This window comes from Toxotes jaculatrix, chromosome 20 (assembly GCF_017976425.1).
Source record: "Toxotes jaculatrix isolate fToxJac2 chromosome 20, fToxJac2.pri, whole genome shotgun sequence".
In the NCBI taxonomy this organism is placed as follows: Eukaryota; Metazoa; Chordata; class Actinopteri; family Toxotidae; genus Toxotes; species Toxotes jaculatrix.
In genome coordinates this window covers 20967015-20994838 of record NC_054413.1, presented here as the reverse complement: position 1 = coordinate 20994838, position 27824 = coordinate 20967015, and the positions used below count along the sequence as shown (strand labels likewise).

General features: G+C 46.7%; 3 protein-coding genes across 5 annotated transcripts in view; 1 reads left to right on the top strand and 2 right to left on the bottom strand.

Annotated features, from left to right (window-relative positions):
* Window positions 1-1760: 1760 nt before the first annotated feature.
* sh3glb1a (SH3-domain GRB2-like endophilin B1a) lies at window positions 1761-9594 on the bottom strand. Its single transcript, XM_041065968.1, has 9 exons — window positions 9300-9594; window positions 8732-8873; window positions 7961-8089; window positions 7533-7666; window positions 6724-6816; window positions 4281-4370; window positions 3750-3850; window positions 3393-3627; window positions 1761-2890 (listed from the first exon to the last, which is right to left on the bottom strand). The coding sequence occupies exons 1-9, from the start codon at window positions 9360-9362 to the stop codon at window positions 2783-2785; spliced, it is 1095 nt and encodes a 364-aa protein (XP_040921902.1). The 5' UTR covers window positions 9363-9594; the 3' UTR covers window positions 1761-2782.
* A 1659-nt stretch (window positions 9595-11253) lies between these two features.
* Window positions 11254-16604, bottom strand: LOC121200166 (crystallin J1B-like). Of its 3 annotated transcripts, none has more exons than XM_041065240.1 (10): window positions 16525-16603; window positions 16254-16371; window positions 15491-15670; window positions 14769-14867; window positions 14158-14250; window positions 13804-13960; window positions 13497-13612; window positions 13196-13273; window positions 12730-12869; window positions 11254-11940 (listed from the first exon to the last, which is right to left on the bottom strand). In XM_041065240.1, the coding sequence occupies exons 2-10, from the start codon at window positions 16318-16320 to the stop codon at window positions 11836-11838; spliced, it is 1035 nt and encodes a 344-aa protein (XP_040921174.1). In that variant the 5' UTR covers window positions 16321-16371; window positions 16525-16603; the 3' UTR covers window positions 11254-11835. The 3 variants fall into 3 exon arrangements, with proteins under 3 accessions (XP_040921174.1, XP_040921173.1, XP_040921172.1); XM_041065239.1 differs by having other exon boundaries at window positions 16254-16320; XM_041065238.1 differs by having other exon boundaries at window positions 11255-11940; window positions 16254-16323; window positions 16525-16604.
* Window positions 16605-20577: 3973 nt separating this feature from the next.
* LOC121200340 (guanine nucleotide exchange factor VAV3) overlaps window positions 20578-27824 on the top strand; it is a 64474-nt gene continuing 57227 nt past the window's right edge. Inside the window, exon 1 of the mRNA XM_041065588.1 lies at window positions 20578-20982. Within this exon, the coding sequence (XP_040921522.1) occupies window positions 20776-20982 (207 nt within the window). The 5' untranslated portion in view covers window positions 20578-20775. The remainder of the gene's footprint in view (window positions 20983-27824) is intronic.

The window sequence follows — 27824 nt, the reverse complement described above, 5'->3', positions numbered from 1 at the left end:
AGCTAACGTGTGAATACTCTCTGAAGCCTCTGTAAATGATCACATCAGCATGAATATTATTCTCACCATCTCAGCGTAGGATGTTAGCATGCTAATGTTTGTTAACTCTTGAGGCTGATGTCATTTCATCCAGCTGCTGTCGAGATGTTTCCCTGATAACCCCACATGTTGAACCTGAAAAGTCAGAGAATCACCAAAGTCAGAGGATCACCAAAGTCAGTGGGTTCCACCCTCTGGGGACCATGAATGACAGGCCGACTGACGGACCACATCCGTGTGTGGTGTGTGAGCGTGGCTGCAGAAACACCCAGCCTGCCCGGCAGAGTTAACATGGCTGCCTGTGACAGGGTGAAGGAGCTCACCCTGAACCCTGCTTGTCTTTGCTCTCAGACAAACTCATATTCCTCAGAAACAGACTCATCACTGTCAAAGTGAACGTGGAGCCGCTGTCTCATTTTATTCTGTCCACCACCCTGAGACACGACAGAAAGGTGGACTGCTTTTATTCAGGATCCCTGAGAAGTGTAGAGGCCTCAAAGTTTTCTGTGCAACATATGAAAGAAAAAATGGACTGATGAAAGAGGAAGTGTTTTTTCTCAGGCATGCTACCACTCATCTGATGAGCGAATCGGTTCAGGCTTCCTTTATCTTAGCAGGTGAGTTATTTTTAGAGAGATAAGGCAGAGTGTTGTTGAACTGTCGCACTCTCTGCTGTGTTTTCGTGAGGACCAGTGTTTGATCTCTCAGTCGGCTCTGTGCTGATGCTTTAGTTTACTGTCTGTCAGACTCTACATATTTCTGCTCACAGAAACCTGTTTCGCTCAGCTGTATCACAGCTGCTGAGGTCAAAGGTTGGCACTTAATGTCTCTGGAGTTTCCTTGATGAAAACCTTGTCCTATAAGTTGATGTACAAGCAGCTTCTCAGTGAGTCAATAGTCACTTTGCAAAACTCCACTTCCTCTTGAGCCTTCCTGCTCTCATGACAGCCAAGGACGCACTACGTTGCGTGACGACTGAAAATGAACTTAAGGTTTCAAAGCTGTGGTCAGGGAGGAGCCCATAAAGCCAGATGTGACTCATGAGGCCAATATTACTGCATATACTCAGATCAGCTGCAACATTAGCACTGGAAACTGGCTTTAAGGCTGTGGCTGATCCGTGTATGTCCACACAGTCCAGTACACATTCAGAGGCTCTCATCGACTCATTAAAGAGCTGGGATTGTTTGGGCCTTATGCTAATCATGCTAACTGTGTTACCTGACCTCTCAGCCCACTCACTAACTGCGTCACAGCTGCTGGAGAAATGGTTTTCATCAGAGTTCAGATGATGCTTCATCGTCTTTGGCACATTTTGAGGATCTGGTCTGTGCCTCGTTTAGTGTGGGATTTATTTGTTAAAACACTTTCATGTGTTGTATGTTAATTCTTGATCTTGTCATTTGTTGTGTATTTCCTCTGTGTTGTCATTTGCTGCTCGTGCAGCAGAAACATGGACTGATATCATCAGAACTTTTTGGTGCTGTGTCTCATGTGATTCTGCCAGATTACAGACACTGCTTTGTCAAAGTGTATTTGTATAAACCAACAAACAAACTGGGAACATGTGACAGAACAGACCCAGTGATCTTGTTGTCTGTTCTGCCCTCCAGTGGTTGAAACAGGAAAAACCCAATGTGAAGGCTGTTAGAGTCAAAGTCCTGAAAGTCCACGAGCATCGATGAGAATAAAGAGAACGAGATGTTCAGACTCCACACGTCTGTGGCTGAGATTTTTATTTTAATGCACCACATTGCATATTTATCTTACAACTGTTTATTGTTTGTTATCTATTTTATCAGTTACACACAAAACAAAAAGCTGCTGTGTAGTAATATATTTAATCTCCCAGAACGTAACAGGATTCTTTCAGCGAGGACTTGAGATGCAGGTTTAGGGGAAACTGATGGAATTTGTATGATGACGTCTGAGGCACCGAACATGTCTCAGTGATTCTATCTGTGAACTATTCATTCATTAATAATTTAATAACAGATATGTGGAAATGCTGGTTTCCAATTGTAAATAAGTTAAGCAGAAATATGAGGGTCCAGTCCAACGGGAGGAGACGAGCCAACGTCTCAGCACTGCGGGTCTAAAAAAGGCCGATTCACTGTGAAGGCACTTCATGTTTGACATGTGACTGGCATTAATGTTACAGCTTCACTCACGTGCACCGGAACAGCGTCTAACTCACTGTGCAGTGAACAAAGCCGACGCACAACACAAAGGACACTGTGAAAACAACGACTCACGTTTAGAAAAACCATAAGAGCTACTGCACCATCAGTTTATCGGTTATAAAATAAGACTTAAAAATAATCAGCATCACTCTCCACCTCAAACTGAAGAGCATTAAAAATGTATCACTACCTGCAGAAACTTTAAAAACTTAGCAGTGAGAAAACACATAAGCATTTCAGTCACAATCTGAGATACATACGGTGAAGAGGTTACAGTTTGGGAGATGGTCTGGCACATATTGCAGATTGTATGGCATCAAACACAAAGGAAGCAGGTTTTAGAAATGTACTGCAGCTGAATACAAACACCAGGGAATGGGTCCGTGTCCTTTCCCTTCACTCAGACTCATTCATTCCAGCTCGAGTCCTCTGGAAGGGAGAGAGACTCCATCTTCTTTCAGAAAAATAAAACCCGTTCTAAAATGACTGAAATGGAAGAGAAGGTGAGGCCTGTCCCTGAAACACGTATAAATATGGGATCACGGCTGGTTACAGGGGGCTCAGTTAAGCAGCTCCAGGTAGGTGATCGGCACTTTGCCCTTCTGGTTGCCTCGCTCGCCCATCAGCCAGTCTGAATCCATGCCTGGGACGCTGCTCACTGTGATCACCTGAAACACAGGGAGGGAGTGTGGACGACACACAGCGTTTACTGCACGAACCTCTCAGGTCTCATTTTCTGTTTAAAACAAAGACAAGTCGTTTAAGCAGCGTCCTTCATTTCTGAAGTGCTTAGATACAAGTGGTGTTATTATCAGAGCTGAGGCCACACAGCTGGCTGCCTCAGTGAGCGGTCACTGAGGTAGTGCTGGGTCATTGTTACTCAACCACAGGCTTGTCATGCACAGCTGAGAGCTTTCCCAGGAAAAGGAAGTGCACAGAGGCTGCTGTGTGGGAGCTGCTCCAGGACACGATGCTACAAGCAGACACACAGAAAACTGAGAAACACATCAACTTCAGTTTCAACCAGGACTCCTAATACTGTTAGCTGATATGTTGGTTCTTGTATCAAAGGAAACCAGAAGAAAAGGCAAAGAGAAAGCAATATGGAAACGTGTGTAAAAGGCTGCAATAAAAATATACGTGAACACTGACAACTCGGTCGAGGCTCACCTCATCAGCCAGCAGGGAAAGCTCGCTGCTGCTAGCAGCGTCGTAGTCGTACAGGACTCGGGCTTTGCGGCTGCCGTTGGAGCTACGCAGCTCACTGAATCCGCCCGAAGCCACAGAGCCGCCGTGGCCCGCAGACACACTGGGCAGAGAGGCCGTCACCGGGATGGTGGGCACCGAGATGCTGGCCCCGCCCGACACTGACGACTGGTTGTTGTTGGAGAATGACGAGGGGAAGCTGGTGGGAGGGAGAGGAAGATGAAGGCACGCCCTGACGCAGAGCTGGGTGGTGACCTGCTCCTCAGCACAGTCAGGTATCTGCCACAGTATTTTATCAAAGCTCTTCACGTGGTGTCTCACCTGCCCAGCTGCTTCTGCAGATCCACCATGTACTGGTAACACTGTGCGTAGTACGTAGTCTGAGCCTCCACAAAGTCATTCAGGCAGCGCAGGTGATGTGCCTGGAAACACACAGGCTCACGTGTGAGAGAATTCCACAACACTCGCTGCTTTTTATCCGTTTTCCTAAATGTTTAACACAAGTACAGAACTGACACGTCAGCTATAGCTGTTTTATTGTCTGAGTAACCAACGAGCTTAGCTTAGCTTAGCATAGAGACTGGAAACAGCTAGCCTGGCTCTGTTTGAAGGCAGTGCAGCCAGAAATATCAGGCTTTAACTCTTGGTGAATAAGCCCATCTCCCAAAACATGGAACTACTCCTTTATGTCTGAGAAACGAAAGCCTGCCACGTTAGCGGGCTTATCTCAGCCCAGCAGCCTTTGGCCAACAGAGGTCGCTAAAAGTTAGGACATCTCGTCCTCTTTTCTGTCCCTGAACATGAAGACGGTGCAATACTGAAGCGGTGCCGGGCCCGAGCTGGATTACATACGTGGGTGCTGCTGACGCCTTCTAGCAGCAGCCGGGTGATCTCTGCCTGCCGGTCGAACTCGCTCTGGGTCATCCTCAGCTCCTGCTCTGCCTGAGCAAACAAAACAACGTGGTTTTAATGGAACGACACAGATGTGTGTTTGGGTTGGAGAGATCTGAACAAGCAAAACGTTTCTTCCTTCTAACATGAGCCTGTGATCAGAGCGGTACAGACCAAAGGACACAGGTACGGTGGAAAAACCAGAGTCAAACATGTTTCAGGCAAACACACTGGTTTACACTCATGTGAAGTGTTTCTACCTCTGATGTGAAATATTACCTGAACGTGTCCCATGGTCTCAACAAATCTGAACAATAACCAAATTCAAACTGAAAACCAACATTTACCATCAGTTCATTCAAAAAATGGAGTGAAAAATTAAAATGAACAGATGAAAAATGCCAGAATCTGAATCTGTGCATAGAGAAGGACAGGATATGGAAGGGGCAAAAAAAACAAAGTACAATGACACCAGACTCACAGAGAGGACCAGGACGAGGGGACATGAAGGAAAAACAGGGAACTGAAGTCTCGTCCTCAGGGAAAGTTTTCCTGTCCTCATACTGAGCCAGAAGATTCAGACCAGCTGGAACAATGGCTTGTTGTGACTTGTTAAAAAGTCTAATAAACATAAAGTCTGAAGCTGAGACTGACAGGGACAATGGCCTCACTGTCCCGAGCTCCTCACAGCTTCTCTTAGGTCCACAGAGAGAGGTGTGGAGGGACGGACAGCGTTTACAGAGCTCAGTTCATGGAGGACTTTTCCATGAGGTCCAACACTGTGTGTCATGGAGGAGATGGAGAAAGGCATCGACAGCAGCTGCTGACACCAGTGTCAGGGTGTGTGTGTGTGTGTGTGTGTGTTCAATTCAAAGATGGCTCCAACATTCCACTCACCTCTGTCACTTCCTCCGCTCACATCTGCTGCTTTGCGTATTGAAAACAGTGACACAGTAGTTAGAGCTACAGCTGCTGCACAGCCACAGCCAACACAACACACTGTGTGTTTGTGTGTGTGTTTGTGTGACAATAAGACAACAGCTCTGACAAAAGCACACTTTGTATAAGACATAAACTACTTCTCATGCTCAGCTCTCCGTCCTTCAAACAAAGATTAAAGCTAAATACTATTTACAGCTCGTGTATTTAGGTGACAGCTTTCTCTCTCATGAGTGAATGAAGTGAATCTGTTGACTCAGATCGTGTTGAAAGAACAAACACAGCATTAAACTGTCAATAACAAACAGACCTCCCTGCTAAATGAACCAGCGAGGCTCTGAACACGATGGACACGAAGCTCAGTGAGTCTCAGCTGGATCGTCTCCTCTGGCTCTCAGTGGTCACTTTATAAATGGATCAGGTTTTATTGTTCTCTGTTGTACGCTGTTGCTCATACTTTCATATCACTTTGTGTCTTTGCCTGTCTTTGCTGTCCTTGGTGTCTTTTCTATGATTTGTGTCCTGCTGCTGAGACTGACGACATCTTCCTTGCTACATTACTGTTGTGCCCTGAACTAAAATGTGCACAGCACAGCTTGGTTTAAGGAGAACTGTGCTGAAAAGCCACACACTGTCTGTGGATGCTCTGAAGGCTGCAGCCAAATAGCTTTGCTGGGATTCTGCCCGGTGTCTTAATGTCCGTCCCTGGCTCAGATGTTACACTGCACTGTTCAGTCATGTTGTTCGTAGTAGCTGCAGAATGTCAGCAGCTTAGCTAAGCACTTGTCTAACTGACTTCTGAAAGAATTTTGTCAGAAATTAGCAAAGTTTTGGCTCAGAGGAGAAATACTGAGGTGTCATCTCCAGACACAGTAAACTGGAATCCAGCCCAGAGACGGATAAACACGACAGACTATCTGCTGTGATGGTTCTTCATACGGATCCTAATCATCATGCTCTATCAGGTGAAACACACCTTGTTGTACTGGGATAAATGTGTCTCCCTCAAACACGGATACACCTGAAATTGGACATTTATCTGTTGCCAAGTTCAGCACAATGAAAAGTTAATCGTCAATTTATCTGTTTGAAAAGACAAAGACACAAATAAAAAGCAAGAAAAAGGAGACGCAAGAAAACAACCGTCCAGAAAAAGAGAAGTCTGAACTTCCCATAGTTGCTCATGTGACTGTGCTGAAGTCACAAGAGATAAAATGGTCAGTTTTCTGTTGTGTAACTTGGTGTGTCAGTCATGAATGCGTTACTTCAGAGAGACGGACAGAGGACACGCCTGGACAGCTTTTCTTCCTCTGAAAAGAAGTTGGCAAATGATTTTAGAGAACGCAGAATTCACTGGTCACTAATCAGCCTTCGGTCCAGGTGCACAGAGTGTGTGTGCTACACTGACAATGATGCCTCTGCATGCGTGTGTGTGTGTGTGTGTGTGTGCGCGCGGCGTCCTTACCGCAGCTCTTGCATCAGCCATCCTGGCTTTCTTTAGCCTGGTTTTGGCTGCGTCCAGATCCAGGCGTTTGACCTGCAGCAGCTTTCTTTCTTTCTGGACACAAATCACAGAACAACAAGACAGAATTCAGAACATGAGATCAGTGCTTTCACTGAAACATGTGATTAACATTCTTATGTTCAAAATTACATCATCCTCACACTAACGGCTCACAGTCAGATAGAAGAGGATAAGTCTGAGTAGCTGAGGCATGCTGAGGTTCAGGACACCTGTGCCCCAGCAGACTGTGATCAGACAGCGATGTGGGCAAACGCTGGTCATGTCTTCGGGGTTTAATTAAATTTAGGTCAGGGCCAGGTGTGTGCATCTCTACATCTAACAATCTTACTGTTTTTTTCTTTATCACTTTTCTCTCCAATATTTAAAAGAGTTGCTGACAAATATACTTATGTCCATATATTGATGTAGACCCATTCGTACTCCTGCATGAGTCAGTGGTTGCTAACTTGATGAGGAAGACAGGCTACGAGAGGTGCACCTAAAAACCGTACAATGGTTGGTGGCTGAAAAACTAGATGACGGGTGAAGATGTGGCAGGAAGTATGACGTTAAAACGTAACTGCAGGTCAGAGCGGAGCTGAGGATGGAGGACTGTGTACAGGTTCAGGGTGATATCTGATTATTGCGGCTGTAATAAGGGACAGTTTCCACTCTGTGGACACTAGGACTGTGAATTAGTTCCAAATAAAAGATCAAAGTCCAGTGAAAAGTGAAAGTGATGGGAACGATTGGTCCGGAGTCCAACTCACCAGGATGGTTTTGAAATCGCCCTCAAGAAAGTTTCTGAAAGGTGTCAGGAAGTTGATGGCAGAGCTTTGGATGAACTCCCGCTCTGCTCCGCCAATCTGTTTCTCCGTCTCACCACATTTTATCAGAGCATTTCCTGAAATGATCAGCAGCACAAACAAAACGTCAACCCCAATACATCACAGGACAGGAGACTGAGGAGCCGTTTCTCATCTGAGGCATCAACAGCTACGTCGTGAGAAGACACAGAGACCAGCGGGTCAGTACAGAACGATGCTGTTCAGATTAGACAGAGTGGAGGAACGACACACAGAGGAGTGCTGTTCAAACAGCCTTCACTGTATTTTAACAAGCCTGTATGAGCCACAGCCACAGAAATCAGCCGGTTTAACGTTTGTCCTCGTGCCGGGCGGCTCGCCGTCTCACTCACCATAGGCGGTTCCAGGACCAAATTCACTTCCTGAGTCGATCATGGACTGGCCCAGCAGCTCATGGTTGTTCATTCGTGTCGGGGCTTTTTTCTCCAGTTTCTCATACACAAATTCTTCGAGTCGGACATCTGTGGTGTGCAACAAGAAAACTCAATTACAAAGTCATAAGACTTGTGAGGGAGGGGCACTGACTTTAGGACAGTGAGTCCAAACAGTCTGACTTCTATTTGAAAATGAAAACCGAAGCTTTTGTAATGATAACCCTCACAAGAAAAGCTTCTGTCACACCTGACCGGATTTGTTTCATGTTATCAAATCATGTGAATGAACACGGATAATCACAGACAGCATATCTGTGGCATGTAGAGTGTGAACACAGAAACCCCTGTCTGTAGCCAGCAGCTGGGCTGTCAGTGCATGTTGTGCTGCAGTGCAGTGGCATCATGGTGTGAACCGAGGAGGATGCACAGCTGAGCTTACAGACTTCACAGACACCCCGTCTACTGCTGTATGTCAAACACCGTCTCACAGATGTCAAGCATTTTAAACAGCAAATCTCCTAAATCTCAAATCTATCAGAACAGTTTGTGATTAGTGTTTAGCTCAGAAACCTGAAACAGCACTGAACAGCAGAGTGAGTGCTGCTGACAGATGTGTAGATGGGGTTTGGTGGCTTTTGGTGACGGAGGGGGCAAACACAGAGCCGGTACCTGCCCCCAGGAGTCCGGTACGTGAGCGAGTACATTACAGGGTCAGAGGTGTGCTCTTACTCGGGTTGGGCTGCAGTAAGACTTCGGTCTGCTTCATTATCCGCTCTGTCCATTGCTTGGTGTTCTCAGCTCTGACCAAGAGGTTCTCCAGGTGGGCGTCCAGCTCCGTCTTCTCAGCCTGGCCGAGCTTCTCCTCTGTGAACTGACACAGACAGTGTTCGGTTAGTGTGTGCACATGACTGCCTGCCTGCAGCAGTGATTCACGGGGCCGAGGTGTCGGCAGTCTGGACGGGTTAGCATACGAACGAAAACTACAGTTATCCGCCTGGCTGCTGCTGCTGCTGCTGCTGCTGCTGGCTCTGCCTGAGGCTTCCTGCGGCCTGGTCTGAGGGATGAGCTGAACAGCTGTACCACACACTGACACGTCCCGGGTGCCATTTAAAAACCCTCCACGCTGTAACTGCGTTTAACTCAGAGGGAAATGTTTCCTCTCCGCTGATAATCAGCGACTCAACCACAAACACTGGAACGTTAGCTGTTCACCTAGCAGGCGAGCTAACGCTACCTAAGCTAGCAGCTAACGTTGGCTAACGCCGCCAACGTCCACAGACCAAACGGTTAAACGTACCTGAACCGCGCGGGTCAGGAAAGTGCCGGCGTCTGCGGCAAACCGCTTAACGTTAAAGTCCATGGCACGGCGAGGGAAATACACACTCAGTACAGCAGGTAGCCTGTCTCACAGCCCAACGGCCATCCCCACAGAAAATGCCATTGAAGCAGCGTTTAGTCGGAGGTCCACCCAGCTGTTCGCCCAAAGATAGTACACCGACAAGATAGTTCCCGTCTCCGCGCTGTTCTGACAGCTGCGAGAAAATCACACGGCGGGGAAACCTGAGGGTCGGGTTTCTGTTTTCAGGCAGCACCGTAGAGCAGCGAAGTCAAAACACACAGTGGAAGTTTTAGTTAAAGTGTTTCAGCTCATCCCGGTGGACTGTCCCGCAAACGGCTGCTGTCCTCACAGGCGGAAGACGGAAGTTAGACGTTAGGATTTCGCTCTTGCGCCACTTCGCCTCCATTAATCTTTTGTTGCGTTCACGTCATGCGGAAATGTGGTCCCTGACAGGGTAACCGAGATGTGATCTTATTGGACGGATACAGTTAATATTAATATTAGCGTGTATGCTGTGGCAGCGCTTCTGCAGCAGGGAAAAAATAAACAAATATTATCTAAGTTTATATTTACAAATTAAGAGGCGAAAGGAAATCAGTGACTGTGAAGATACCGTGCGTGCGTGTGCACGCGCTCGTGCGCACTCTCGTGGTGGCTCTGCCTCTTGCTGACTCGTGAACAGTCTTGGTGTTGATCTTGTCCGCTGCTGCTGTGAGCCTGTCTTTGTTTATTTACTGACCACTTCACAGGCTGTTTGTCAGGAACACACACTTAGATGCACACTCAAAGTCACGTGACGTACACAGCTCCTAGTATGGAAACAAACACTTGTTGTTTGTTGTCTGATCTGCAGTTGATCTTACACTGAATAAACACGGCCGGGCCCTTACCAGTGGTTCCTTCATGTACTGTTGACCCCTGACGGGTCTGACCTGTCACTGTGATGTTTTTGTTCTCAGGGAGCAGACACAGTCCAAACACGGGTCCACCGCTCCGTCTGCTGTTTTAGACTGAAAACCATTTTATTTCTTATCATGATTTCCTTCTGTGTGGAAGAGGACAGAGGACCTCCTGTCCCCACATGTCCAACCTTTCTCAGCAGCAGTCATGTCCTAACTCCAAACTTTAACTCTAATGACAGTGAAGTTCGGAGGCTTTCATGGGAGACAGGCACAGATGGTTTCTGGCTTCCCGTGTGGAATATTTCTGTTTGATACTCCCATGATGCAGGTTTGGTTTGTGCAGGTGTAAAATCTCCATAGTGCATAAACATCGCGTGAGAGTTACAGTTAGACGTTTTCCTAAAGTGACATATCCTCACAAAACTGCAATACAAACTATTTGACCTGTAATATTATCTGACTTATTATGTATGCTGATGAGTAATACTGACCCAGTGAGGATAATATTTCCACAACATAATATCTTTCACAAGCCTCTGGTCCTTGTTGGAGAACATCCAGAGGAAGTGGACTTTGGCAGAGTTTGGAAAAACAAAAACACTCTTCAGGCCTGGATGTAATTATGCCAGACAGCGCCTGCTACCTGCTGCGTGGGAGGAAGTCAGGCAGCGAGAGAAATCAAGAGACTTCTCCTCTGTAAGCTACCAACGCACCCTGAGCCACGAGCTCTCTGCTCAGCTAAAGTCACGCTCAGACTGCACAGCTGAGACCGAGCAGTCTGAGCAGTGCTCGGCTGCGATGACATGTAACACCAGTAAAGACTCTGATTTACAGTGTTTGAACAAACTTGAGCTACTGCTCATTTATTATTTTTCAGCAAGTCAGTAGAAGCTGTAAAAGCAACTAAGGGAGTCCAACAGTAGCCTACACACTGCATTTTATAACCACACTGTGTCAAAGATATTAAGGCCTTGGCTGCTTTACACTGGGCTGACTTTCAGGGTTGTTGGGGCGAGTGCTTGAAACACGTGAATGTGGAAGTCAGCACTTTTCAGAAGGCAGAACAGTTCCTTTGAGGAACTTTGAGGAAGGAATATGTTGCACTTTCTGGTTGTTCCAGAAGTGCATCTGTATCTGCTCTTTCACTTCACAATAACAGCAAGTACTCAAGGGAAAGACGAGACCGAAACCTGCTGAAGCCTGACTTCAGAAAAATGACTTGCTCACCAAGGCAAAGCTTGTCTCCTTAAGATAAAGAATCTACTAACTAAAATAACGGAACAGAACAGATATGTTGGAGACATACAACTCTTTATTTCTTTGCTCACAGTGCAGCTGCTGAGGATAAATATGTTCCATGTTCTCCACACAACATGAGTACTTTGCACAGACTTTCACTTTCTTGCCTGATGCAGCTTTGATCGAACAAACAGATTCGAGTTTCATTCTGTACAAGACTTTAAAATGAGACTGTCATGGATTGTCATGTCAAAGTACTGCACACCTGCAACATGAGAAGGTCTTTTAAAATAGCTTTAAAGGCAATTATCAGCACTCCGTAAATACCTGATCAGATTCAAATCAAAGCTAAACTACATCTGTTGATGTTTTCTGACCACGTTTCCAGCTAGCTCCAGCAGCAGAGGATATCTGAACGTCCTCTTCCTCCAGGACTCCGGGATTCCCTGGAGACCGGTCTGAAAAACATCAGGACGACAGATGAAAGCATCACAGGAAGTTTCACAAGATCAGCTCGCTGTCAAACTCATCAAACAGAGAACCAAGATGATAGGCTTTCATGTGCTGCTGCACTGATGGGCTCGACCTAAACTATAAGTAAACATCTGTCCACATGTTGTCACTGTGCTGCTGTGGCCGCCCTGATGAGGTGTGAGGAAGGTGTACGACCAGTGTCTTACACTAACACCTGACAAACAAAGATCACAGTCTGAATTCAGATTTAAAATGTAATTAAAATTTTATCAAAACCATAAAGATGCGTTACGATAAAAACCAAGCTATTCCTCTGATTCTTATTTTACTGATACGATACGAAGAAAAATATTCTACCGTTCCGTTTCTAAGAAACGTTCTGGCCACGTCAGTGTCTTAAAGGTACTGTTCCAGCTTTTGAGAAATATCCTTTGCTTTCTTGTCAATAGTTAGATGAGACGATCAATACTGATCTCAGGCCTGTCCATTAAGCATGAAGCCACAGCCAGCTGCTGCTTAGCTTAGCTTAGCATACAGACTGCAACAGCAAGCCAGGGTAACCACAGTATCCATGTACTGCAGGTTAGGATGGGCTAACTGTTGTTACACATAACACATTCAATCAAAAGATCTTCATCACAGTTGAATGTTTTCCAATGACTGATGTTTAAAAACAGAATGGAACATTAACTTCTTTCTTATTGATTCCTTATTGATTTCCATCAGTGACTAATGACTGGTTTATCTGCCTGACAGCCACACGTCGACAGTACCTGTGCCCCAAAACAGGCCCCAATGAAGGAGGCTCGGCTGGCGGTGCATCCCCCGCAGCGCATGGTGTCCCTGACGGCTTCATCCATCTGGTTCAGCGTCAGGACTCCATGAAGCGCTCCCTGGAAGGCACCAGGCAAAGCTGGACACAGGCCCAGATATATCAGCAGACTGAGACATGGCACATGATGCAGAGACAGATCAGAGGGTCCAGTCTGGTAAAGTGTTCTTCTCATGTGAGAAAATATTATGTCATTACAGTCCCTCAAAAACACCAGGCTTTGCTTTCATTTTTCCATTTAGAGCAGGCATCTGAATCTGAATGTGGTGAGCAGATCTCTGCATGTGCACATTAAACACCTCAACCTTTCAGTCCTGTAAAACCCCAGACACTCATCTCAGCAGGGGGCAGAGGGAGGAGGAGGAGAGAGGAGGGACACCATTAGTCAGGAGATCAAAGCAGCTTACCTCATGTGTTTGTGAACACAGCAGGGATGAGCTGCTGGGACGTCTTGCCCAGGTTGTCCTTCACCTGGTGGATATGTGCTTCAGCAGAGACACAGGGAGACACATGCTGTTTAGACACTGGAGCTCATGTGGCTGTGGAAGCCTACTGTCAAAACATGCATTTAAAAAATGATCAGGTTCCTGCATGTAGGACTTCGTTTGACCACATTTCCCATAAGACCTGCTGGTTTCTATGTGTTGTTTCAAGGACGAATGAGAGAAGAATAAGGAGAAACAGTGTTAGAGAGACATGCAGTGTTACCAGTAACGGCCCGGTCCAGCTCCTGAGGGTTCTGTCTCTTTGGGTCATTCAGCTGAGACAGAACTGCATCCAGAGCGTTGGGATCTGGACCGTTCAGAATGAAATGCTCCAGAAACCTTACAAAGTTAGACAGACAGACAGATGAGGGTTAAGCTTCAGAAACAGAAGCTTTCTTTGGTCATAGTTTGGCTGTTCATTCTCTCTGTATATGTGACTTTCAGTCTAACTCACTGACTTCGTACTGTTGTATTATAGTTAATAAAGTGTAAACCTGTGCAGCCTTCAGGTAAAGTGTGATCACACTGACCTCGCTGCAGCCAGTGTCACAGCCACACACATGTCATTGTTCTGGGTGACCCGCATGGCTTTTTCCACTTTCTCCAGCATCTCAGGCCGCCCAGCGAACATGGCCACCACTGGAGCCAGCTTAGTGACCCCGTCCATCTGACAGTCCGCTTCACAGCCTCAACACACACACACACACACACTCACACTTCAGCCAGGGTTAGGGTTAAACATCCTAACATCCCCAGAGTTTATGTGTTGAAGTGTCTGAGTTACCACCAGAGCAAAATGAACTATTCAGGCACTGAAGTATTTTCATCTCAGGTAATGAGCATCAGTTTTAAACGGGGTAAGCCTCATGGTCTGTGAGCTTTACCGGTTTCTTCTTTGCCTGCGTCCACATTTCTGATGAAAGCTTTCAGACTGCCGTTCCTCCACGGGCCGTCTATGGGGAGGGTGGCTTTGGGCCCTGACCAATTCAACAAACAGCCATTAATATAGAAATATGTACATTCACTGATCTGACAGCTTCACCTTTATGGACAGATGAGGCCTACTGAAAATCTGGCAACAGACTGATGCAGTTCAAGTCTCTGTAGGTGGAGCTCTTTTCTTTGTCTCCTCAGTCATGAAGCCTTTCACTGCCCATGATGAGGACACAGCTCTGCTTATATTTAGTCAAAGACATAAAGCCGTCTGCACTTCACTGTCCCCTGAGCTGTTATGGTGATTTACAGCAGCTCTGCACTGATATGATACCCTGACAGTAAAAAATATCCAAAGCACTGGTCACTAACCAGGACAGGGAAGACTGACTGTACGGAATATTTTCATGGCGAGGGAATTCCCCGTCAGCAGACAGGAAAGTGGTTATGCTTCAGTAGCAGAGGCACTCACATCATTTTAGGCTTGTTTAAGTTGATCATTAACACGTATGGACAGCAGGAACATCAGCATGTGATTTGGTTACATGCACAGGCACAGTACCTCCTTTCTTCCTGTAAGGATCGTTGAGGGGCAGGTCGTACACTGTTCCAGGGCCAAAGAACTTATAGATACGCTGGGTCAGGTCGTCCACATCGACATCTGCCAGCACACGACACACTGTGTTTCAGACAACAACCACAGCACAGCTGCCTTTACAGCACGTGCTGTAGGCTTGGACCACCGTCCCCTCCATTGTTCACAGCATGTCACGCTGTTTCTTAACTGTCCCTAGGTTCGGTGAAAAGTCTTGTGGGGGCAGTGCGAACATATTTTTATCAGTGTAGTTGAGAGAAATAACACCAGCACCCAAACCCTGAGACCACAGCTTTTTACACGTCAGCTAGCTGTTTCCTCTTATGCTAAGCTTAGGTAACCTAAAGCTCCAACGTCATATTTACCACACAGACGTGAGAGTCTCAGCTAACTCTTAACACCTCCCATGAGGGAGACTGACAGTTTGTAAGCAGACAGTGGACAGGAAGAGCTTTGTGGTCGTCGAGGTGACAAATGATAACATAACACAAGAAAGGTAAATGGAAAAGTCTTTCAGAATGTTGGATGGTAATTTGGTGAATGTAGGAAATCTCTGAGGAATCATCTTTGTTGTGATAGGAAACTAGAAGTCAGTAATAATGTCACGTATAATGAAAAATGTTGCAGTGACTGTAGCATATATCGAACAGGCACAGGTAGTGTCTGCCTGCCTGGGTGAACTTCAGTACCTCCACTCTGACTCAGGGACTCCAGCAGGACGTACGCCTGGTCTCCATAGCAGGTCTGCTCGCCTGTTGTCCTGCGGTAGAAAGGATTCGCTGACTGAGGCCTGAACTCCGGACAGGGCTCCAGTTCGGACAGAACCTCTCTGAGCCTGTCTGGATTGTAGATCCAGTGCATGGGCTGGGCTGTATGGGTGAGGAACACACACACACACACAGAAAAGAGGGAGAAACATGGTGGAACATTCAATAGTTTTTGTTTTCCAGTGTGTTCGACCTGCTGTGCATACAGTCTGTTGATGACAGATTGCATGGAACAGAGGCATAGCATCACTATGTGATGTGTTCAGAGTGACGTGGTCAGAAAAATAAATTCTCTCTGGTTATTTTGTGTTTATCAGAACAGCTGTTGCAGAAACTCAGCTTTCACAACACTGTGTGTAGGTCAACATGACTCCGCCCTGTCCTTTATCAGTATGCACAGATGTTGCTTATGGATAAAGCTACTGATAATGTTTCTGTGGAACGATGCAGAAAACAATTCCACATTATGTAACAATCACTAGAAATCACAAATAGTGGAACAGGCCAAATCAAACAGGTGTATAAATTCATATGTATGAGTTATGTAATATGAGAAATAAACACTCATATGAAAATCTACCTTGTGGAGCTGTGGGTTACTGGGCTATGGGAACTGAATGAGGTGGATCTGATACGGAAAAGTCCTGTTGCTGTAATTAACTCAGCATCACACAGTTTATCTCACCTGCTGCATCTGCCACTGCTGCCCCGATAATGGCCCCAATGGCTCTGTCTGCCACACTCAGGGCCATCTGCTTTCATTACACAAAGACAGGCAGAGTAAAGCACCCGACTGAAGCTGTCTGGGAAAGTTATACAACAAAATATCTACTCCGTTACATGGCATCTGGTAGAAAGATCAGAAAATGATTCTTAAAATTTTCAAGACTTTAAATCCCCCAGAGAGGGAACAATATTACACGCATTCATGTTTTCATATTCTGTCATTAAAATACCTTGGAAGTCTTTAAAGTCCTTGAGTGCTGTTCAACAGATCCTCAGCTCAGAACCTGGTCTTCACCCTGTGGCATCTACTGGACGTGTCGCATAAAGTCATCTCAGTGTCAGTTTCCTGACGGGGGGGGAGGGTCCATCAGCCCAGAGATAAGCATGCACCAGTGGCCACCCAGTGTTCTGGGGGGAGGACCAGGGGGGGTGGTGGTTAGACAGAGGTTAGAACACAGGACGGCAGTGGTGATGTGGTGGGACGTTGTTGTCTTTTAGCTATGCTAGCTGCTCTGTGAGACTGTGTTTATACACAGTGCTGCTTTGAGCTAAATGCTAATGTCAACATGCTAACATGTTGATGTTTAGCAGGTTTCATGTTTACTATGTTCACTGTCATCTGCAGGTGTCTGATCATAACATAAGTCCTGGATACTTTTAAACTTTGACCTGATGATGGCGCTAGAGGAAAAGTTAGAGGATCCTCACAGATATTACAGTTCTTCTCCAATGATTGGAGACAGAACTATGAATGTTACAGAGTCACAGTGAGAATGGATCCATCCATCCATTCATTTTCTAGGGCACAGGGCTACAGGGGAGCTGGAGCCTATCCCAGCTGGCGACGGGCGAGAGGCGGGGTACACCCTCTTGCTGTGAGGCGACAGTGCTAACCGCCGCACCACCATGCCACCCCAGTCAGGAGATCACCAAAACAATTAAGATTCATCCCCTGGGGAACATGAATGTCTGCACGGTACTTCCCAGTGTGTGGGACCAGCAGACCGACACACGCTGCTTTGGTTGTCTAAACCAAAGTGAACCTCAGTCTTCACTTATCAGTGAATTTGCACTTAACCACAACACCAAAGGGCAAATTAGCGCACGGTGAAAAACTCTCGTGGTCATTTTGATTTGTCATGCTCTCTCTGTATACCTTCCACTTCACTGCCCCCATCCGGACGGATCCCCAGCTGATCCCCCTGCTGTTCCAGGCCTGGCCAGGTTCCACTTATCCCAGGCCTCTCTGTTACTTGATGCCAAAAGTTGCAGAGTAACTCTGTGCAGCAAGGAGGGCATGGTTCAATTGTGCATTGCATTGTGGGAGAATGAGTGCTGTCAGCGGTCAGTGCGCTTCATTCAGTCACTTTTCTAATATCTTAAAACCAGCTCAGGATCAGGATGTGGTCTGGATGTGGGACACTGCCGTCGTCTCCTGTAGCTCCATCAGTCCCAGCGAGACGCCACCGTCCTTCCCTGCTTTCACTGATGTGAGTGCGAGAGCTGATTGGCTCACCTCCCTGTCATTCCACGTGTCAACAGCTTTCAAACTTGGCTGTGACCCCAAAGTTTCCTCATTTTCAATTATAAAAACAGTTCCAGTTTCTAAACAACCAGACAGGAGTGTTTGTAGTTTTACAAAAATCTTTATCCTCTATTTTTTTATGACTTATTAAATAAAGTCGTGGTATAATTTGACATTTAAAGTTTTTCGGTCATTCCTGTTTGTGCTCATCTTCAAGGACCCGGTCTTATTTGATCGTTGAAGTGCTTTAGTAATGTGCTGTGGCACTGAAAAATAATCCTGGCAGTCAGATCACATCTGCCATATGTGCCCAGACATACTCCTGCTGGTTCCTGGAAGCTCCCGCGGTCGGTCTGTGCCCTCCCATGCCGATCATATTCCAGGTGAAATAACCCAGAAACGGGCAAATCATTCATCTGCGTTGATGGAAAACCGAAGACAGTAACAACAACAGTGACACAAAAACCCCACAAATGCTCCAGATTCTCTACGTTACAGCAATTTTGTGTAAATGCTGTTTTTAAAAGAGCTGAGTTTACTGCTGGTTCCTGACAGAATGATGGACATCGTGCCATAAATGGCTCCTGCACCGAAAAGCTGTGATAAAGCATCATCAGTATGTGAAGCTGTGTGTGTATGTGTGTGCGTGTGAGAGTGTGTGTGTGCAGTATTAATCAGAGGAATGCTGATAATTGCCTGGCTGCATGGCTGTCCTTCCAGTCTGAGGGAGGAAGCTGAAACAGGAGGAGGGTGCAGAGAGGTTTGCCAGCATCCGGCCGCTCGCCACCTCTCCCGTCTCCTGTGCTATGCCTGCCATGGCATCCAGCATGCAGCCAGTGGAAGACAAAGCTGGATGTCTCCGTCCGTCATCAGTCTTTCTCTGCACACTGTGTGGATGAACAGAGGAGGAGGAGGAGTGCTGCTGGCACCCGTCCAAATCTTCTGCACAAACACCAAGAGAAGAAGAGGAGATGAAGAACTGACATGTAGAGAGAGAGAAGAATTCAGGATCACACAAGTATCATCAACTGTCGATGCTGGAGACTGGTCTCCTGTGTGTTCAGTCACTGTGTGTAAATGCACTCAGTGTGAGTCATTCTTTGTGTGGGACATTTATTTCTGTCAGGTTCCTTATTTCCATCTAAAAATGAATCTGGAAAGTGTGAAGTTCTTCTTTCCATCATTTCTCTATTCGTTGAGCAGCATAAACCCTGTTGATGTGGTCTTCAGCACAGGTGTACAGATGTATGGATTTTCCATACATGCAGTTATGTACATACAGGTGCAGACTGGTCTCATGATACATTCATCCAGTGACACATTTAGAATAATCTGCTTTCCCCATTTCTGTTGGTGACTTTACACGTTTCTTCCTTTTGATTCACAGCTGCTCTTTCCCACATCCTGATTTAGATGCTCGCACGTCTCTTTATAAAGCCTGCTGCTTTCTGTTGGACTCGTCTCAGTATGAACTGTACTGCAGGTGCGCTCTGTCTCGAGAAGACTTTCTGAAGCTCCTCTGGACCAGTTGGATCTTAATTGTCTCAGAAACTTGACAGTGACAGGAAACAGTTCAGCTGTTTGAGGTCACGGCCAAAGTCAGTGAGTTTGGGCACAAACTAAAAGAAAGTGACCCCACGCTGTGATGCCCCACATTTTCTGTCCCCCTCACTGAGCTGTGTGAAACATGTAAATCAATACCTGCTAATTCTAAGCAGAGAAGTCAGAGTGCATCAGAATCAGAGGACAGTTTCCTCATTTCACCCACACGAAGCAATAACAGATCAGTCCGACCACGTATGGCTCGGCTGTGCTCTCGCTGAGGTGATAAGCAGGATTATACATTTACAGGATGAGTATTTGCATCTCTCTCTCTCTCGGGGCAGTGCTTCAGAACATTTAACTAAAGAACAGTCACTGATGTGAAAATCAGAAAAACAAACCAAACTGCTATGAATTAATTTATAGGAACAAACTCGCGTTTTGCTTCTTCGTTCGAACTTTAACAAAAACCTGGTGCTGATGCTTTGAAGCTGCAGAAACAGAAGCAGCTGCGTTTTTGTTCTCTAAAACTGAGACAGCTGTGGTTTCTTTATTAGACAGAGGAAAGACAGAAGTGACAAAGTGTAGAAAGTGATGATGTTACTGAGACGGTTTGTGAGATGTGATGCAGAGGTACGAGCTGTGAGGTCTGCCATGTCTCTACACTCATGTTTAATAACCTGTAGACTAACTCCAACCTGCCTCGTACTGACGACTGTCAGAGCACAGTCCACCTGTCACCTGTGAGACAGAACCACAGCTCTCTGAGGACCCGTCACATTCTGTGGACAGGGAAATGTAGTTGTGCTTTGATGAAGGAAAGTGGGTCTGATCAGACTGTGCAGCTGGAACATCTGGATTCAGAGGAGGAGCTGCTCATCAGACATGATGCTGTGAAATCATGATTCATCATTTCATTAATATCATTTAAAGAAGTGAAGGTTCTTTCCTCCTTCCAGTCTGTGCTGTGCTCTGCACTGCTCCGCGCTCAGCCTCTCTGTAGCTCTGACCTTTGAATTTCTTTTACTGTAATTTCATACAACACATAGCGAGCCTATGGGTGGCAAGCGGAAGAGGTGAAGAACGGGGCGAGGGGGAGGGAAGAGAGAGCGATGGAGAGAGAGGGAGTGTGTGTGTGTGTGTGTGTGTGTGTGTGTCAGAGAGAGAGAGAGAGAGAGAGAGGGAGGGAGGGAGGGAGGAAGAGTGCAGGGTGCGCTCCATCCACAGCCTCAGAACACCGGACTGTCATCCTCGGAGCGGCCGCCTGCATCTCCACCAGCTCTCTGCCGTTTCACTGTCAGCGGATACAACATGGAGCCGATTTAAGACGCTGAGCCGATAGAAGCCAAACCAGAGAAACACCAGACAGCACTCAGAACCACATCCCCTCACAGCTCGTTCTCAAGTCTCGATAATGATGGAGTACTGGAGGCAATGCGCGCTGTGGTTAATAAACTGCAAGGTGCTTCCAGCCAACCACCGGGTGACATGGGAGTCTGCACAGGTATTTGACTTGGCCCAGACTCTCCGGGATGGAGTCCTGCTGTGCCATCTGCTCAACAACCTGAGACCCCAGTCCATCAACCTGAAGGAAATCAACCTCAGACCGCAAATGTCTCAGGTAAGAGACGAATGTCCACATCGCTAATGTCCTCGCTCCGTCGCCAAACTATAACTTAGCCCCGATGGAGGGAGCACAACCAGACCTCGGAAGAATTATTCCAGTTTCAAGTTTTCTTGCTTCTGGACAGGAGGACATGGATGCTAGAACATAACTGAATCACTTTATGAATGCGAATGGCTCTATGTCAAATTCGGCATACCATGTTTCTCAAATTAGCACCTGGTTTAAAAAAAAATCAACTTTTAAAAATCTTGGTTACACCGCTTGCTATCACAGCCCTACAGTGTTTTCTGTCAGCAGAAAACCGTTGGAAAAAAGAAGTCAACGAATGATAGTAGTTGAAATTTTATCCACTAAAGTCCATGTTTGTGTGTGAGGGGACATGCTGAAGAAAAAAGCTGCTCCTTAGTACTAAGGTGAGCGCTTTATTAATGTTTTGTAGCTAAAGCATTTCTGAGAGTGAGCAAGGAAACGCTAAACTGCCAAAGATTCAAACGGGATTTGGTGTCCACCGAACTGGACCAACTTTGTGCTGTACAGAAGTTACTCTGAGCGAAAATCTGACTTTCTCTGATTCTTTTACCTTCACTCTGAAGAACCAGTCACTCATTGATAGTGTTTGTCGACCCTGAACCGTTATGTGCTCAGGGCTCCGCGGCCCGCCCTCTGCAGGTGATGTAGACAAACTGAGGACGAAGGTGAAGAGACATGAGGGTTTGTTAGGAGCTTCCCTGAACACAGAGGTGGCTTCATGTCACAGGATGGACAGCATGTCTCAGTCCGCAGTTGTTTGAATCCAGTGAAAAACAGGTAGGACACTGCCTGTCTCTCTGTCTGACTGTCTGGTTAGAAAGACACACAGAGAGACAGACAGAGGGACAGACAGAGGGACAGACAGAGGGCTGTGGCCACGTGGCTCCTGTTTGTCAGAGACCATCTGCTTCAGTAACAGGACGGCCGGAGCCAGGACCAGATTAATATTCGCCTTCAGAACAGTGAATCTGGGCGTCTGGCTCAGTGACAGTGCACAGTGAGGTAGACACTCACCTACTGAGCCTGCAGACCTGCTGTAGAATAATTAGACTGTACCAGGAACACACACACACACACACAGTGTACAGCACATTACTCTGTAATAGATGCTCTGATGTTCTCATCTGATCCACATCAGGTGCTTAAGGCTTAAATATCATATTTTTGAAAAACAAAACCAAAAAAAAAACCCACTCCAGACTCAATGTCACATCAGCACGGTCAATACGATACGCTGTTACTGCTCTCTGACAGTCGAACCGGGTATCTGCTGTTCGACCTGAGCACACAGGTGGACAGTTTAGCGAAGCGTCCAGGATTGTAATGGGATCAGTGGAAGTGGACGTCGAGCGTCTCAGGATCTGTTTACTCGGAGATTTCAGAGAAAACTAGATTGGGGCTGTAAGAGGAGCTGATTAGTGCATTTACTGTTACGAGTTATGTTCAAACCAATAGAATTACCAATAGCTCGGTGTTCATGTCGGCCATGACATAATGACATGGGACGGAGCTGCCATGTGTAGAGGGGTGGTGAGCCTGGCCCGGGTTATTTATAGGCAGTTTGCTTTATGCTTGGCTGGACGACTTACTCACACTGAGCCACTCATTAAACTGGATTCAGGGGCAAATTAGCATTAGCTGTAGTCTTAGGCACAATGACATATTTTCACAGTGCATGTGAGCATGTGATGGTGTATACAAGTACCATGTTTAGTGCTATTAGATTGTAACGACAGTGCTTTTGAACTGCATTTCCCATGGGCCCTCTGCCCATTAAACAGTGTGTCTAGTGGGAGATATTTTCATGGTGAAGTTTGAGGTTTGTAGGTGGTTCTCGTTTCTGTGCCTGTTGGACCGTGGTGGTTAAACTGCTCATGAAAACCAGCTCTGCTACTTCACCTTTTTTTATTGCAAAAAAAGCCCAGAGATGTGAAGCACTTCCTGTTCAGAGGACTTTTACTGGGAAAAACCTGCGACAGTCTGATCACTCATGACCTGCTCGTAGCCTCTGCCACTGCTGTGAAACACACGTGTTCTTTTTGTGAATGAAAACTTTTTTACCACTTTTTATGTGTGGCAGTAGACAACTCATTTCTTCCCCTTTAACACACATTCACGCAGCTCGATGCTGGAGACCACCTCCCTCTACAAGCACATCACCGCTGGAAGCCAGAACCCCCCTCCCAGCAACTTTCCTCCCCCTGTGTCCCCCAAAGTTAAATTTGCATAACTGAGGGCGGAGCTGCTTTCCCCTCCTCCATAATTCATGGAAGCCGTGGCAGCCACTTTATCATTGGCCAGAATTAACACATGGGACGCCACTGTGGCCTCACCCATGGGACTCGTGAGATGGAAAGACAAAGGCAGTGAGGGGACAGGGCTACAAAGAGCCTGTCTGGGCTCCACAGACGCATCTCTGAGGACATAAAGGACCCTGAAGGGTTGGTGCACTGTGCTGCGGTTAGCTGCGTAATTAAAGCACAATGCATCAGAAGCTCTGGAGGGTTCACACGTGTGATGGTGGCTTCAGGACGAGCTGTTTCTCATCCTGCAACAGTAACTGTGTGTAGGTGATGTGTATGGGTACACACAGTGAGTCGGTTTAGAAATGGACCCGTAAACTGGTTGTGTGCTGGATGAAAAAGCAGTGAAATAATAAGACGAAGTCTCTGGGATCAGTCTGTTTACTGATGAAATGATCAGAGACTTGTTTCTGCTGAAAGATGAAGAATGATGCAAGTGCAATGAGCAAATATTGGATGATTGACATGTTTAAGAAGAAGAGCTGGAGGTTCCAGTTTAGGTCTCCAGATCAGTGTAAAGCAACATTTCCTCCCTCCTTCATCGTTTTACAGGCCTGTAATGAACCAGTTACATAGTCTAGATGCAGCTCAACCACAGCAACTGCTGCGTTTTGCTTTTCCACCAGAGGAAACTCCAAATAATCAGCAGCTGTTTTTGTCCTGCTCTGAGACGATGTGCTCCTCGGTGCTGAATCTTTCAAACGCTGCTTGTAGCAGCATTTACCTCCTCGAATGGGTTTGTTTCTGTCTCATGCTGCTAAAAACAAAGCAGAGTGAGAGAATGACAGCCCACTGAAGCAAAGTGCAGCACTGATGCATCCATTTAAAACACACATACAAAGTGAGCTCGAGTTGAGAGTCAGTTTTACTGTAAATTTAATGAAAGACAGAAAAAGCTTGTGAAGCCTTCAGCTGCCTCGTTTCCATGAGCCAGGACTGTAAGCAGATTCAGAATGAGAGCAGCAGCACAACCAGCCCTGAGCCTCGACATGCACAGGAAATCAGGAAATGGAATAGAGGAAGGAAGTGAAACTAAACATGCGCTTGATCAAGCTCAGACCAAAGCACTGAGATGTCAGACACAATGAAGAGAAAAGCCGCCTCTGTCTTCACACAGAAAAAACCCACTTTGCTATTCACAGACCGGCTTCAAAGACTTCAGGCCCCGTTCTTCATTTTAGGAAAGTGAAAGTGAGACAAAGACAGAGCATGAGTAAGACTCAGGTCTAATATTAACAAATGTCAAGTGGTTCACAGAGCAACAGAGTGCGTCCAGACGAAGATTCTGCATCAGTGTGAGAAACCATGAAAACTTCATTAACAATAAACTGTGTTTATTTTCCTGTGGTGTCGTGTGTGACACACGACGAGCAGTCATCGTTCACACGACACACAAGACAACGTCAAACAGACGCTTTTTATTTTTCAGATTCTGCTCAGTAAACAACAGAAGTGACGTTTGTTAGTGACGCAGTCTGACAGGTGTGACGCAGGTGTCACCTCTGCTGACAAACCCACCTGAACGGGGCTCTCAGAGACCTCGACAAGCGTATCACATTTGTACATACAGCACGCTGAGGGGATACTATCATACATTATACATGGGATGAATGTATATTTAATCCAGCAGAGACCAAAGTCCTGTGATGTCAAACAGTGAAGAGAAAAGCTGGTTTCACTCAGTGAACTCTGCTTCCAGAAGCTTCAAAGACTCCGCTCCTCACTCAGAGACAGAAGTTAGAGAGAAGCAGCGTGGGAGACTGAGAAAGACTGAGAGTCGTTATTCTGCAGAAGCAAATGCAAATCAAGACGCTCTCTGTCTCTGTCGTATGGACAGAGTGTGACTCTGTGTGAAAACAGAGGAAGACGTCTCAGATGTTATCGTGTCAGGTGTCACTCTCAGGCCAGATGTTACAGGTGGAGTTTGACTCCAGATCAGGCTTAAAGTGTTAAAGTGTCATTAGAAATAATGAACCAGAGTCAGGTCAAAGATAAGTGAGGTGTCAAGTGATGTGGTGAAGTGTCAAATATATATGAAATGGATTTTACAGGATGTTGCAGCCTCCAACTTGTGAGGAGCTGGTTGAACCTCAGTTTGCCTCCCAGGTGTAAATCAGTCTCAGAGTAGGTGTTAGAATGAGAACGGACGAGGGTTAGAACCACGAACCGCTGTGTTAGAAGAAGAAGAAGAAGAAGTCCAGAGTCGCTGCGTTAACGTGCACTGACATGAACGCAGATGTTTGCAAAGACAACATTATGTTGCACCTCACTTGTGCACATGTGTGTGCACAGAGCGCACTGACCTTTCATTCCATCACCTTGGCAACATGCCTGAACCGCAGCCAGCCGGTAAACGCTCTGCTGCGATGCACATCAAAGTATAGATACTGTGTATGCTGATTTTATTAGGTGACATTCAGTGGTGGAGAATGTACCTGCAATCAATGTTTATTACGTTACTCAGCTGTGAGGGAGGCTTCAGTTAATCACTGCTGAGTGCTCGGAAAGCTCTGAGAAAGTCAATACTGTCTGTTCTTCACTGGCAAAGCATCACGGTGTGGCAGTCCTAACCCATCAGAGGAGACGTGTCCACACACTGAAGCTGTGACATTCACAGAGGAGACTCAGTCCTGACTCCTCCAGCTTGATGGAAACGTCGGGTGCTTTGTGGGAGACAGTGAGCCGCAGGAGGTGATGCCAACATACGACCGTGGTCGTAGCCGGCAGCAGTGTGTGTGTGTGTGTGTGTGTGTGTGTGTGTGTGTGTGTGTGTGTGTGTGTAACCTTTGACTGCCAGGTCCAGTGTGGTGGAAACCTGGAGCCGAGTGAGGTGGATCAGCTCTGCAGAAGCCTGATGGGTAAACCTCCTGAAACCTCTGTATGCTGCCTCAGTAAACACTGACACACATGAACAGAACACACATGTGTTTTTGTGTTTGTGTGAGTGCGATGACTCACTGTGGACATGGATAAGACCTGCAGCAGATCACTGAGCCCAGGTCTGATCCAGCAGGGACAGGTATGAATGAGGTGCTCAGTGCTGAGCGACTCACGCTGGAGCTGATGGATGACTGTGGGCCGTTGGAAATGGGAATATCCTTATTCGTGTAATGGAGACAGAGTAAGAGATCCTGCAAAGCATGTTGGGAAACAAAGAACAGGACCATTTATAGGTTTACACAGGATGTTGTGGGTATTAGGATGTTTACATCGTCCTGGAGGCTCCAACTGGTCTGCAAAAAAAAATCTGTGAAAACACTGGATTTTTATTGGAACCTACTGTTTGTCAGAAGCTCTGATTATGAGCACAGACACACACAGTCACACACACGAGTCAGGCAGTCAATGACCAACCTCGGTCAAGCAGCACAGCAGCAGCATTATTCACACTTCTTTAACACAATGTTCCAGGATGAGGGAGAGGAGGAGGAGGATGGGGGGGAGGAGGAGGAGGAGGATGGGGGGGAGGAGAAGGAGGAGGAAGGGGAGGGGAGGAATGATACCGTTCAGGCTTCAGCGTGTTCAGTGTGTGTACATTTTATTTAGTCCCTCATCCCGTTAAATCTTGCCCCCCCCCTCCTTATTTACCCTGATGCACCTAATAAAGCTTCTGTCGAGCTGAAGCTTCTTGACCTGTGATGCCGTAGGATTCATATCTCACACAGTATCAAGAATTCAATTCCCGGGTCTGGGGGGTGGGGGGTGGGGGGTGGTGGGGTGGGGGGGGGGTGTAAGCTCTGTGTATATCTGCAGGTCACTGGGGTTAAAACCAGGATTTAATGGAAAATGGCTGCAGAGGTGATGTGGGGGAGGTACAGGGGTGGATGGGTGGGGGCGGGGGGAGTTTTCCCTTTTGGCTTTATTGTCATCACTGAGGGAAACTGAGCAGCATGGAGACCTGCCCTGCTCAGACGGGGGTCGGGTGTCAGGAGGCCAGTTGCCTGTCCTGATCATCATCCTGTCATCAACCTTTATTCGTGTTCACAGACGACTCGGAGAACATAAAGAGGTAACATCAGAGGCCGGGCTGCGTCAGATGGCTGTGGTGCAGATCTGTAGCTGACCACAGCAAAGAGGAAGAGATGTAGTGGTTCTCTCACTGTCGTCGTGTTTCAGCCTGGCCAGCGGCGTGTGCAGCAGACGGCCATGATGTTTCCGATGGTGCGTCTCCTTTGTGTCTGCACCCGTCTGCTGCTCGACGGCTGTGGACACACGATGCTCTGTGATGAACGGTGTGAAGGAATCGTGACACGTATTGGGAAACAGAGTTTCTGGTGGAGAGTTAGATGAGAACGACTCAGCTCTACTGTCTGTGTTAGGCAGCAGCCGGTTAGCTTAGCTTCGCTTAGCTTAGCATAGCTGAGCACAGCACAAACACTGGACATGGGGAACCAGCCCGGCTCTGCCCAGGGGAAATAAAATCCACCTGCCAGCTCACATTACATGTAGTTTTATTTCACTCGTCAATATAAAAACACTGATTAGTGCAACTTTGACCAATTC

Bases quoted from the DNA above. Each gene is read 5' to 3' on its own strand.
- sh3glb1a (XM_041065968.1), bottom strand. From the start codon at position 9,362: ATGGACTTTAACGTTAAGCGGTTTGCCGCAGACGCCGGCACTTTCCTG. The intron at 8,874-9,299 runs GTACGTTTAACC...TGTCTGTGTCAG, and splicing joins TCCTGACCCGCGCGGTTCAG to TTCACAGAGGAGAAGCTCGG. The intron at 7,667-7,960 runs GTGAGTGAGACG...TGATCATTTCAG, and splicing joins TGGTCCTGGAACCGCCTATG to GAAATGCTCTGATAAAATGT.